The 13,158-nt window shown below is 37.1% G+C and overlaps 1 protein-coding gene across 1 annotated transcript in view; it reads left to right on the forward strand.

The window, feature by feature from the left end:
• Positions 1-964: 964 nt before the first annotated feature.
• The window catches only part of dvl2 (dishevelled segment polarity protein 2), a 28,532-nt gene continuing 16,338 nt past the window's right edge, over positions 965-13,158 (forward strand). Inside the window, exons 1-2 of the mRNA XM_088073623.1 lie at positions 965-1,491; positions 9,824-9,893. Coding sequence (XP_087929749.1) covers positions 1,331-1,491; positions 9,824-9,893 — 231 coding nt within the window. The 5' untranslated portion in view covers positions 965-1,330. The remainder of the gene's footprint in view (positions 1,492-9,823; positions 9,894-13,158) is intronic.

Below are 13,158 nucleotides of genomic sequence, written 5' to 3' on the forward strand. Positions count from 1 at the left end.
GTGTATATTTATGTACAAGGCGCCTAACCAAAATAAATAAATAAATAAAAAAGTTTTATCACACAGGCAAAATGAACAACCTGACTTCATTATTTCATTATTTCAGCTGATCATGTGATTACGTGGCATTTTGTAACTTAAAGCAACTGGTTAGTTTTCAAATTATGCACACACACACACACACACACACACACATATTTGTTCATCCTCTTCAAAAAGATCCCAACAAACCCCCTACAGAGGTCCAAGCTGAGACCCCAGTTTACTATTTTTTTCCTAATATACATGTATACTGTATGAAGTCAAAAAGTCATATTGTATAAAGTATATAAGTCTAAACTTAATATATATTGTATATAATATATAATAATAATATATATTGTATAAAGTCTAAAAGTCTGTGAATCTGAATGTGATTAAAATAAATAAATAAATAAAAATTTGGATGACAAAATACTTTTTAGTAACATTCCAGTTATATTAGCAGTAATATTTATCTAACTTGGTTTGATTTAATTTGTCCATTTCCCCCTTTTCTGACTGGCGATCCTTTTCTATCTATCTATCTATCTATCTATCTATCTATCTATCTATCTATATGTATGTGTGTGTGTGTATTTATATATATATGTGTGTGTACTGTATAAAGTATAAAGTATATAAGTCTAAAGTATATATATATATAGTATAAAGTGTAAAAGTTAGTGTATTTGAATGTGATTAAAATAAATAAATATTTGCATGACTTTAATTACTATAATTAATAATATTTTAATAATATTCCCATAGGTGACCTTAATTTGTATCAAAGTCATTTTCTGGTAACATATTTGTACTTTTACTCATGCGTGTCTTTCAGGTACTTCATCCACCCTAAAAATGATAAAAATGTTGGTGGAGGTGGAGGTGGAGGTGGAGGGGGGGGTACTAAAGGAGTACGTAACAAAAGTGGGGGTACGTGTTGACGTCACACGCCGCGTTGGCTCGCAAAAAGTGGTGAAAAGTTTTCGGACCCCCCCCTCCCCTCCTCCCTGTATGTTTTTGTTGGGGGAAAAGTTGTCGGTAGTTAGGTCGTGTGAATGTGGCGTCGTTTTTTGGCCCCTCGGTAACAATGCGGGGGACTGCGGGTGTTTTCCAGCTGTAGACGCCCGGACAGAGAGCTCGTGAGCGGGGTTTCAGCAGCGCTTCGCGTCCTCCGGCTCGGACCGAAAAATCTCAGTGGCCATCATCGTTTCACCTCTGTTAGCCTCCGAGCTAGCTCCGCCGCTAACTCCCCAACAAAGTTTACCTCGCCTCTCAGACACCGTGTGAGTCAAAAGCAGCCGCAGAGATGGCGGAAACCAAAATTATTTATCACATCGACGAAGAGGAGACGCCGTATTTGGTGAAGATCCCCATAGCCGCCGAAAATATCACTTTGCTGGATTTTAAACAGGTCTTGAACAAGCCAAACTACAAATTCTTCTTCAAGTCTATGGACCAGGACTTTGGGTAAGCTGCTGGGGTTTTTCCTTTTTCTCCTTTAGCAGAAGAAAACCATCGTGTTTTACATGTAAAATAAGGTAAAAATGCGTTAAAGGTTGTGAACAGTAAGAGTGAAGACACTTAAATATGACAAAAGTCGGAAAACAAACCGTTAACGTGAGTCGAGGAGGTTTAACTTTACATAAGGGACTGTTCGTTATTTATCAGAGAGGAGCAGTGATGCAAGAAGTAATCAGTTCATTTACGTAATATAAGTACTAATACCACACTGTAAAATACTCTGTAGCAAGTAGAAGTTCTGCATTAAACATGTTACTTTAGTAAAAGTTAGTAAACATAGTCAGGAAAAAACAAACAGAGAAACTGAACATTATTTAAGAAACCAATTATAAAAGCTCTCCTAAACCCCAACATTACCTATAAAAATTAGAAAATAGTTTAAAAAAAACTAAATGAAAAAAAACCACACCAAAATTTAAAATAATAATAAAACACTTCCAAACCTTAAAATTATATTTAAAAAAACGCTGAAAATACTCAAAATTGTTTTAAAAAAAGACCCCAAACACCCCCAAAAAACATTTAAAAAATTTAAACAAAAACAAAAAAACTGAAATGTCTGTCAAAATAGTTGCCAATTCATTTACTGAATAATTATTGTATCAGAAACACAATAATCTCTCATGTCAGAGAAGAGGAGATGCCATATTTGGTGAAGATAGCTGCCAAAAATATCACTTTACTGGATTTTAAGCAGGTCTTGAACAAGCCAAAATTGTTCTTTAAGTCTGTTTTGATGTTTTCCTCCGTTAGCAGAAGAAAAACTTTAAAAAAAATGAGTGCTAAAAGTTGTAAACAGCTATGGTTGTAAGGGCAGAAATACTTAAATGTGTCAAAAGTTGTAAATGTTGGAAAATGTGCCATAGCTTCTGAGTTGAGGAGTATTAACTTTTTATAATGGCCGTTGTATTTATGAGAGACGAGCAGGGGTGGAAGAAGTATTCAGTACCTTTACTGTAGTAAAAGCACTAATACCACATTGTTAAAATATACATTTATTTAGCAGCCAGTCTCTTATTTCCCGCTGGTTTCCTGTGTGGTGGGCATCATAAAAGTTTGACCCTTTCCACTGAGAACAACTGGCTACTGTCCCTGAAAACTAAACTGATTAAAGCAAAACAATGAAGTGAATCATGATATGAATTTAAAACAGTAGCATAAAACATTGATACTCAACTGTGACAAAGTGACTCACACTTTTTTGTACTTTTAGTATACATAAGGTGGCAGAATGCATAATACATTATCAAAACAGAGCTTCTTTATCAAAAAAGTGCCACACAGAGGTCATAGCTGAGCCCCAAATGTCCCAAAATCCTGAAAAATGTCCTCAAACCCCTGTCATTTTGCAAAAGTGGCCCCCAAAGCAAAACAAGCTGAGCGTACCTGCTGTATAATCACCTGAAAATAAGAATATGTGCGTTTCTACAGAAGCCCAGGACAGACAAACCAAACAGGCTCCAGATGGGGACATTGACATTTTTGCGTCGGCCTACGTAGTTAGAAACTCCTCCCTGACGAGCAGTGTCGCAAAAATACATATTTTTATGTGTAAAGTGTTTTATTCAGTGTTTTTGCTGGTTTAAATCACCTGGAGTGAATGGTTTTGAATGACATGGTTCCTCAAAACAGGTTTTTGAGGCATGTTTTCTCCCGGTTGGTGGGTGTGTCAGAGGTGTACCCAATCAGCAGTGATTTATGTATAATCCAAATTCATGTAAATATTACATATATATATAAAAATAGATTTTTTGTTTTTCTTCCACTTTTGCTTTTGCAGTGTAGCTGTACATTTTCCCATGAGTTTGAATTAAATTGAATAAACTCTGGTACATTAATAGTTAGACCTGTGTAATACATCAGGATGTTCATCGCACCACCTTTTCTATTTCAATAAATTTATGGCTATGTTTTTTTTTTCGGGTCTGAGCTGAAGAGGAAGTTACTTTTGGCCAAAAATAAACATATTTACCCAAAACTGTGACTTTCAACATCATATAAAGCTGGCCCCAAGCAACTTTCTGATAAAGTCAAGTAAAAAATAAATAAAAATTGCTGTCTTAAATAGCCGAGGTTTTGAAAGTTCCTCCCATGCTGACACTTTCTTTGCACTTTTTGATTAATTAATTTTTATCGGCAATCATTAAAATAAAATGCTGATACAAATAATCGTTCAGGCTGATAATCTGTCCCCTAGTTCACATTAAATTCACATAATTATCACATTTTTGTCCTTTTCATGTCAATCTTCAACAAGCACCTATTCAATGGAAATACCACTCTCCAGAAAGCACTCACTATTTCAGCATATACCTACAAAACAGTAAAAATAATACAAATAAAACATAAACCAAAGTTAAAAACAAAACAGAAAGAGAAAGGAGCCGTTAAAAACAAAGCAGAAGCAAGAAAAAATTAACTGCAATCTTGAATTAAGTGCATGCCTTTTTTTTGCGTGTCAAAAAGCCGTGCGATTGTGTCTTGTGACCGGCTGTCGTGTATTTGTCACACTGAATAACTCGCAGGGACGGTAAACTTGAATGAAGCAGGCTGGGCGACATTCAACCAACACGTCGCTAATCAGAAAGTTTTAATGACCGGCGATGAATATCCAAGTGGTTGCATAAATACCGAGGGTTTGTCAGCCGGGACGTTTCTCAGAAAACATCATCATTACAATGGGAGGCATTCGCTGTCCCTGCTGCTTTTCTTTGCCCTAATCCTCATCCCTCCCTCCCTCCCTCCCTCCCTCCTTCAGTCCATCATCTTGAGAAATCCTCGCCTTTTCTTTCTCTCGGGACTGAAGCCAGGGTTTTGTCTCCTCTCTTTAACACTTTGGCCTGCCAGCCATCCTTTCATTCGCTGGCTTCCTCCCCCCCTGTTTCTCCCAATCCTCCAGAAAGAGCTGTCTCCTCTCCTCTATCAATTAATCTTTTTTTTTCTTCTCCTGTGTAGCTGCTGTGCGTTTTTCCTGCGCAGGAATGCATGTTTGTGGTTTATTCACCCAGTGAGACCCTCAGGGCTTCTGTTAAATGCATTGTGGATGAGTATTAAAGCTGGGCTGTTTGCCTCTTTTCCTCTTTGGATGGCACCGTCTACGGTCTGTGCCAACGGAGCTGCAATATCAGCTCCAACACTAAGATGAAATGATGAGAAGGCTTTTCATTAGGCCGTCGCAGAGCTGGCGGGCTGGAGCTGCCCCTCAGATGCAGATCATTTGAATATTAATGGCACGAGCATCAATAACTGACTTGTAGATATTTTCTTTTCATGAAAACTTTAAGTGCCCTTTAAAAAATTCTCTGCTCAAAGTGATTAGTTGAGAAACCGGCCACAAAAATGCCTTGATCACCATTTTTATTATTTTAATTATTTATATAGGGAACAAACTAACAGCTATTTTTTTTATTGTCGACTTTAACCGTTTGAAACCTGCATAGACATCAGCTTTTCTTTGTTCTACATCCAGACGGCTTTCACAGATATATTTAAACTGTTGAAACCTGAGCGAAAAAGTTTAATTCTCTTCAAAAACATGAGCAAATTGCAAGATATTGAGGAAAAGTTGACAAAAAAACAAAACAAAAATTGAATAAAAACAGAGAGAGACAGTTAGCTGCTGAATACCAGCCTGCAGCGTCCTTATTGTGTGTCTGAAGCTTTATGATCTGCTCCATTAGATCAATCAGTGGCCAAACAACAACAAACACATTTGCATTGGGAAAATCTTCTTAATCACCAACAGAGCCAGTTAGTAAATCAAGATTTTGCCAAATCCAGTCAGAAAATCAGCGATAAAGTATTTTCCTACGAGAATCTCTGATTGCATCCTCGTTCTTGTTTATTTTTGTCAACTCTGTTTACTGATTTAACTTCATTTATCGCTGTGTTTACTCTGCTAATGCGCTTGTTGCTCATGGAGCCACCAGTTTTTTAGTTTTAATTTTATCTTCTAATTTATCTTCTTGCTCATCTTTTTATTCTGTCTCGATCCTGCTTATAATCATTCTTATCAATGTTCTGTATCTACTGCCTTTAATGTGCTGCTGTATTTTTCTAATATATATTAAAAGCAGCGACCTGCATGCTATGTCATTAACTATAACGCAGTCTCTGATTGGCTGCCGATGTTTTTAGCTACAGAGCTGATCCCTGATTGGTCCGACTAGACTGTGGTGGACGGAAATCATTTGGGTCTGCAGAAAGTCTGGATTTATGCAGAGTGAGAAACAAAATGTTGAGCTCACCTGATCAGGATGGTCTTACCTGGCTATGATAAACTGTTTACCTGATAACTGAGAAGTTATTTTCTGCACTTTTTACAGGCGCAGTAATTATTCTAACTTGACTAACCACAATCACCGGTGCAATCTCCAAATTAGCTTTTAAATTAAGAGCCCGTGTCTGTGTAATTGGACAGGACATGTTTGTGTGCTCGTAAGTGAGCACAAAATGTGGTTGTTTTTCCAAAAGCAAAAAAAACTTGAAAAAGAAGCCACCCACGCCAAACTCTCAGCAGAGCGAGGAAAAGTCTTTCAAAAGAGGCCGAAAATTTTCCCGAACTTAAGTCGCCTGGCATCGCACTCGCTCATTTGAATATCTCCAACCGAGTTCAGATGAAATATTTCAAACATCGCTCCGAGTCAGCTGTCCAATCAAAGCAGGGACGTTTTTTCTGCCCCCCTCTCTCTCCGGCGGTGACCCAGGAGAGGAGTGTGTAATAGTGTGTGTTTTCATTTGCCCCTGGTACGAGGCCAGCTGTCGAGCCGAGCTGTGTGTGTGGCGGTGGGGGAGATCCGCGCAGCAGAGCTGGAAACCTGGGGCTGGACTCAGGCCATTTGCTGGGTGTCTGGGGAGAAGAAAGGGGAGAAAGAGAGCGGTTTGTCAGAGGTATTAGATATTCTTCTGTGCTGGTACGGGGGATCAGGGAGCGCCATGAGTAAGACGAATGTTGGAAAGGCGATGCTGTGTTGGGTGTGAGGAATTTGAAGGTAGCAGGGGACTGTGGGGGTGAAAACTTCAGGTTGTGTTAAATCCAACGGCATATTTCAGGGTTGTTTGTGCATCATTCGAGGCATTTTAGAGTGTGTGTGAAATAAGTCTCCACTGTGGTCACTTGTTTGTTTGGAGGGCCGAGGAATGAAGACAATTACACTCTCAGGAGAAGAATGTTGCATCTGTTCGTCTGCTGTCGAGATGCAGTTTCTCGCAGCGTGAAGGGGAAACGTTAAAGGGTAACTTTAACCTGGAGCCTATTTTCACATGTGTTTTTTTGGGCAAAGTGACTCATGGATACAACAATTTTTGATCCAGTATAAAGCGAGAGCGCTGCAGCCAGCGGGAGCAAAACAAGTTGCAGTGTAACCGCTCAGGGCATTTGTGCAGAGTCAACTTACGTCCACAAAAAGTGCAGAAAAGTGCCCAGATTGTTTCATGTCCAACAGCATAATGGGAAGGATCCCTACAGAGAGAGATGTTTTTGTGAAAGAGTAAGATCCTTTTTGTTTATAAGGAAGCAAAAAAAAAGTAGAAATTTGATTATCCTGAAACATACTTCTTACAAAGTCGTCAGAAAAACCAAACAAACCCGTCCTAAAATCCTAGAAATGTCCTAAAGTCCTGTAAACTTGTTAAATTGTACAAATGTCCTAAAATCCTAGAAGGTCCTCAAATCCAAGAAGTGTCTCAAAATCCCCAGAAATGTCCTGAAACACAAAAAATGTCCTAAAATCACGAGAAATGTGCTAAAATCCTAGAAATGTCTAAAAATCCCCAGAAATGTCCTAAAAATCTTAGAAATTTCCTAAAATTCTAGTAATGTCCTGAAAATACTAGAAATTTCCTAAAAACCTAGAAGTGTTTTGGAGTCCTAGAAATGTCCTAAAGTCCTAAAAATGTCCTTAAATTCCATAAATGTCCTAAAATCCTAGTAATATGGGGCTGCTCTCACTGGCCCTTGGCCTCTTATCATTTTGCAAAAGTGGCCCTAAAGCAACTGAAGTTAATCCTCCCTGCTTTTATATAAACCCGACGGAGTATAAACTTGTTTGTTAACTAACACTCGGACGCCGCACAGCTCTGAAAAGTCTTCCTGCAGCAGTTCCCCCCTCCACCAGTGCCCACAACAATCTGGCCGTGCGCTCACACTCACCCACAAAACCAGCTCTCAAACAGCTGCTTACGAAAGCCCAGTGGAGCCTGACCAAGTCTGGCACACATGAGAGGAGGCACACTGGCAGACGGAGCTGGAAAAGTTTCTGACGGAGCTGCAGCAGCCGAGTGTCCTCTCTGTGGCACTGGTGCCCGGCCCCTGTCCCACTGAACTACTGGAATAACATAGTGGGAGGCTGCTGGGGGGAAATTACACAGCTGAGGCCGAGTGTTTGTTTTCTGATGAACGTGGAGGAAGACGACGACTGAGGAGGGAGGAGTAGCCAGACGGATGAGTTGCCTTTAAGGAGTTTTGTGGACGTTACGTCTCACGGTGGCTGTTAAAGTTATTATGTGAATTGGATTTGGATGCATATTTAGCTGACCGGGTTGTGTAATTTGACAAGGAGGCACAAAAACAGTTCAGTGTGTGTTTTCGCTCAGTGCTGTGACAGAAGAAATACCATCGAGTCTGTCACTTTCTGGAGGAGGCAGATTAACCCTTCGAAACCTGGATCATCAGTTTTCCTTTGCTGCGTTCAGATGCCTTTCACAAGCATTTAAACCTTTGAAACATGAGCACATTGGTTTGATTTCTGTCAAAAAAATGGAAAAAAATTCTAGAAATAATTATGAAAGATGGTGAGAAAATGACTTAAAAGTTAGCTTTAAAATAGAGAAAAATATTCAATAGAAAATTATTACATAATTGGAGAAAAAAATCAATGATTATATATTTATAATTATTATGATTGTATATTTAAAATTAGGTTACAAAAATATTTATATTTATTTAATTTGTTTTACTTTTTTCAGGTGATTTCCCGTTTTTGTTCTCTTACTTTAGTTTTCTTTTTTGTGCTAATTTCAGGTCATTTTCTCAACAAATTTCTGTTTATTTTTGGGGTAGTTTCCTGTTCAGTTACACTTTTTTCAGTGAGAAATTAAGCCAATTTGCCCAGGTTTCAAAAGGTTAAGACTGTTTGTTCTTCTCATTGTTATCTGCTGTGCTAATTCACAGCCTCGTGGTTTGGGTGTTGTTTTGGTAAGAAGATTAGAGCAGAGTATAATCCCAGCAATGGAACTGCACGTTCATTACATGTGGGTTTTGTATTTTGTGATGCAAATTGACCTAATTAAAAAAAACATGAGGAAAAAGCAATGAGAAAACTTGTTTTACAGACCATATAATGCAGTGGTTTAGAAATTGTCAGTATTGATGTTTATTTGGATATTTATCTTATTGTATTTATTCTTTATTTAAATAATCAGGAAAGACCGTACAGTACTGATGTGTATTTTATTTTTATATTTTTTATTTGAATGGTCAGAAAAGACTGATGTTGAACACGTACAGTACTGTCTTTATTTTATTTTAATTTTTTTTATTTCTGTTTGTGTTTAATGTTAAATAAGTCAGTTGTTAAATAAAAGTTTTTTGTTTAAGAAAGCAGCCTTCTGAGTACTTTTGCATAATCATATCAGTGCAAAATCAGTGCATAATCCACAGAAATTATCTGTTTTCATTCCAGTGCGAAAATTCACCATATCAGTGAATCTTTCCACCATAAAATCGATATCTGTCTCAAAAATCCCGTATCGGTTGGGCTCTGAATCAGCAGATACTCAGATCATGATCAGGGCTAAAAATTCAACAACCCTTTCACTAATAAATCATTTTTTCTATTGAAACTGAATTTATTTTGAAGTGAATTTACAGCTGCTGAGTGGATGTGATTTAAACTTAAAGCACTGCTCGACTGGAGCCACTTCAGTCGGCAGCGTGAGCCGCAGACTGATCCATAAAACACCTGGTAACACATGTAAAAGGAAAATGGCACGCCGACAAGAACAGCTTGTCAAAACATATTTCAGTCGTATTTCAGAATTAAGCCCAGCGTGTGATTTATTTCGGCCGTGTTGTTGTCACAGCCTGATATATTTTATGTAACGTGTCAGTAATGTAAACCGTTTAATTCCTGTGCAGTTTCACTTTTTTTCTTTACGACGCCGCTGAAACCTCGGGGTTGCGTTCGGCCCTCCAGACAGCACATACCGCGCCGTAATGTTATGAAGACAGAACGATTTATACCTGCTGAAGCTCACCGTGTGTCTCTCTGTTTTTCAGGGTGGTGAAGGAGGAGATTTCCGATGACGGCGCCAAGTTGCCGTGTTTCAACGGCAGAGTGGTTTCATGGGTAAGAAACAGTAAACCTGTTGCATGTTTAAATGGGAGTTGATGGAAATCCAGATTTCCCTTTGAAACCTGAGCAAAGTAGTTTTATTTCTTTAAAAATCATGGGAAGAAATGTCACTCAAATTGAAAGAAATTACTATAAGCAGGGTTCCTGCAGATCCTTAAAAAGTCTTAAAAAGCATTGAATTAATTTATCTTAAATTTAAATTAATTATTATAGAAATGTCTTAAATAAAGCTTTCTAAAAATCTTAAAATGCTCACACATAGGAAATAATAAATAATAATAATAATAATAATAATAATAATAATAATTGTTGTTATTATTATTATTATATAAAATCTGCCACATTCAGCTTGAAAAAAAGTCACCAAAAAAGTAATGTTTTATGTTATAATGAATATTTGGCGAAAATTGTCCCTGATCACTTGTTTTTCAGTTTTGGTTTTTTGTAAAATTGCATCCAAACAGCATCATTAAATGTCTCTTTCCCATTGTCCATGTGGAAAAAGTCTTTTTGGGCCACATGACATCATGTGATGATCTCGGGAGCTGTAATGCAAAGTTTGGCCGCTACATAAATTGGCTTGAAGGCCCGGTGTACTTCCTGGGGGCCCGGGCCAGCACTGTTAGCAAATGTCAAAGGGAAGGAAAGTTTGTTACTGAGTGAACCGTTTGCTTCAAATTTAAAGCCCTCCAGCATTTCATACAGAAACCAGCACTAAAAGACATTTTGAACTCGTCTTGTTACTTGTCCAGTGGGGCAAGTTAACTTTTCTTCCACTTTTGCAACTTAAAATTCCTCATGTCCTGGACAAGCTGTAATGCCGAGCTGTGCTTCTGTGAAATTGTCGGGACCTGGTTTATATCTTAGAAGTCGGCCAACAACAGCAGCAGCAGCCGCCAAAGGCTGTTTAACAAACCATGTTTCCTTTTCCTGCGCATTCCCACAAACCTCCCTCGGACTAATGATCTTGTCTAACGAGCTGCAATAAAACAAAGTAATTAATTTAAAATTGAAACCTTTGGATGTTATATTGCAACATCTTTTCTAGTTTAGGCTTGTACGTCAGTGAGAATTTGGCAAAAAAATCTCCTGCAAAGAGAGGGAAAGCTGAACCAGACAGCTGTGCGGCCAGGTTAAACAGGAGGAACAGACTCATGGGAAAAATCTTCTTGGAGCTTGAGAAAGTTTGAGTCACTGTAGCCAACACCGACTATAAAAAGATAAGACTATGAAAATGTTCACTTTTGCCTTAATTCAGTTTGTTATCGGGTCCTTTTTTTAAAAAAGAAATGTAATTGATTCCATATTTATTATTATTTTTATACTGCATATAATTTTGTGATATATTTTTCTCTCTTTTTAATCATAATTTTAGATATATTTTATCAAAGGACGCTGAAAAGTCATGACATTTTCAAATAGCATTATTCAGATAATTTCTGTTTCTGGCTGTGACACATGGTATAATTTTTGGTGATTTTTAAAAATCACCCAAAAAATCTAAATGAAAAAAAAAAGCCAACATTTTTGGAGACAGAAAATATGCATAAATGAAAATATGCATAAACTGCCAATATTTTTTTTAAGAAAAACAAATTGCCAACAAATCAGCAAATGTTTAAAGAAAAAGAAATCACAAACATTTTTCCTTACAATGATTATATTTAAAAGACTAGCAAAAAAAATAGAAAAATAAATTGCCTTTTTTTCTTAATTTAAAAAAAATCACAAAAATTTAAGAGAATTGTTTTTTAATGTTTGTTTAAAAATTGTATTTTTGCAGACAACCAGCCATTATTTCCATTAAATTAATTTTTCTGAAAGAAGAAAAATAACTTGAAAGAAAAGAAAAATCCTGCCAGTCTTCTTGATACATTCTGACCGTTTTTGTTCTTTGTATGAGTCACTAAGTCTGCAGATATCTGACATAATCTACTAAATCTGCACATTGCAATGATTATTTGACCATGCAACACTCAGAGCCAAAAGAGCTTTCACTTCTCAGAGTGTTTCTCTCATTGTGCAAATCGATACTCAAGCAGCTTGTTAGCAGTTACAGTACAGTGAGCTGCCAGGTGCAGTCTTCATTCTTTCCATTTCTCCAGTAAAGGCCCAGTTGTTTTACCCCACCCTGAGAGTTACATTTGAATAGAGACAAAACCATCGGGACGGGGCCCAGATAAGCAGGTTTGAGGCCGAAGCATCTGTTAAGTGCATAAGAAGGAGGGACGGCATTAAAAGAGGGCGAACAAAGCTCAGAGACCAGAGGGACTGATATGTGATCTGCAGGCCAAAGACGGATGGAGGGATCCCAGAAGACGAGAGATTCAGAGTCACACGGCCATTAGTGGGGAGGGGAGAGCAGGGAGTGACTCGGTCTGCGCAGGCTGATAGATACCATTTGGTTTTCGGGATTTCGTAGCTTTTTTTATCTGAACTCAGTGACTACCTTTACATGCGCTCTATTATTCTGCACATGACAATATTTTGAATTTGGTTCCTGTTATGTAAACAGCTTATTCTGTTTGATTATTGTGATTGCAGGCTTTGCTGATGAACATATGTGGTAAATGGTGGTAATATTCAGGTTTTAGGATCATTCTTTGGACATTTGTGATGAGCAATGAGCAATTTCACAATGGCTAAAAAAATGTACAAGAAATTAGTAGAAGTCACAAGAAAATTACCTGATAATTGGGGACAAAAAGAAAATTAAAAAACAAACCAGAAAATTAAATTAAATAAAAACTTTAACACCTGAATGCCTAAAAAAATAGAATAATACAATAAAAAAGAAATTAATAACAACAACAATAATGATAATAATAATAATAAACAAAGTATAATTTTTGTGACATAATTTTAAATATATAATTACAAGATTTATTCATATAATGTATATGTATAATTCTGGACATTTTCCCCTAGTTTTTTTTTATTTGAATTCAGTTCTTTTGTCATTTGGCTATACATTTACATAAATGAAACAGCATTTCGCAGCAATCTCAAGTGGTGCAAATAAATTATATAATGTATAATATATATAATAATCCACCCAGCTAATTTTCAGGTCACTTGCCATCTTTTAAGGTAATTTTCTTGTCACCTTTTGCGATTTTTTTTTTCCATTACATTTCTTTCCAAGTTGCTCATTGCATTTTCCCCCAAAAGAAATCAAACAATTTTTTCAGGTTTCAAAGGTTGAATTGCTTGTAAAAGACATCGTACTGATGACATGTCAGGTGTTAGTGATGAAAAA

Source organism: Plectropomus leopardus, chromosome 23 (assembly GCF_026936395.1).
Source record: "Plectropomus leopardus strain MGB_pleo_1.0 chromosome 23, ASM2693639v1, whole genome shotgun sequence".
Taxonomy (NCBI): Eukaryota; Metazoa; Chordata; class Actinopteri; order Perciformes; family Serranidae; genus Plectropomus; species Plectropomus leopardus.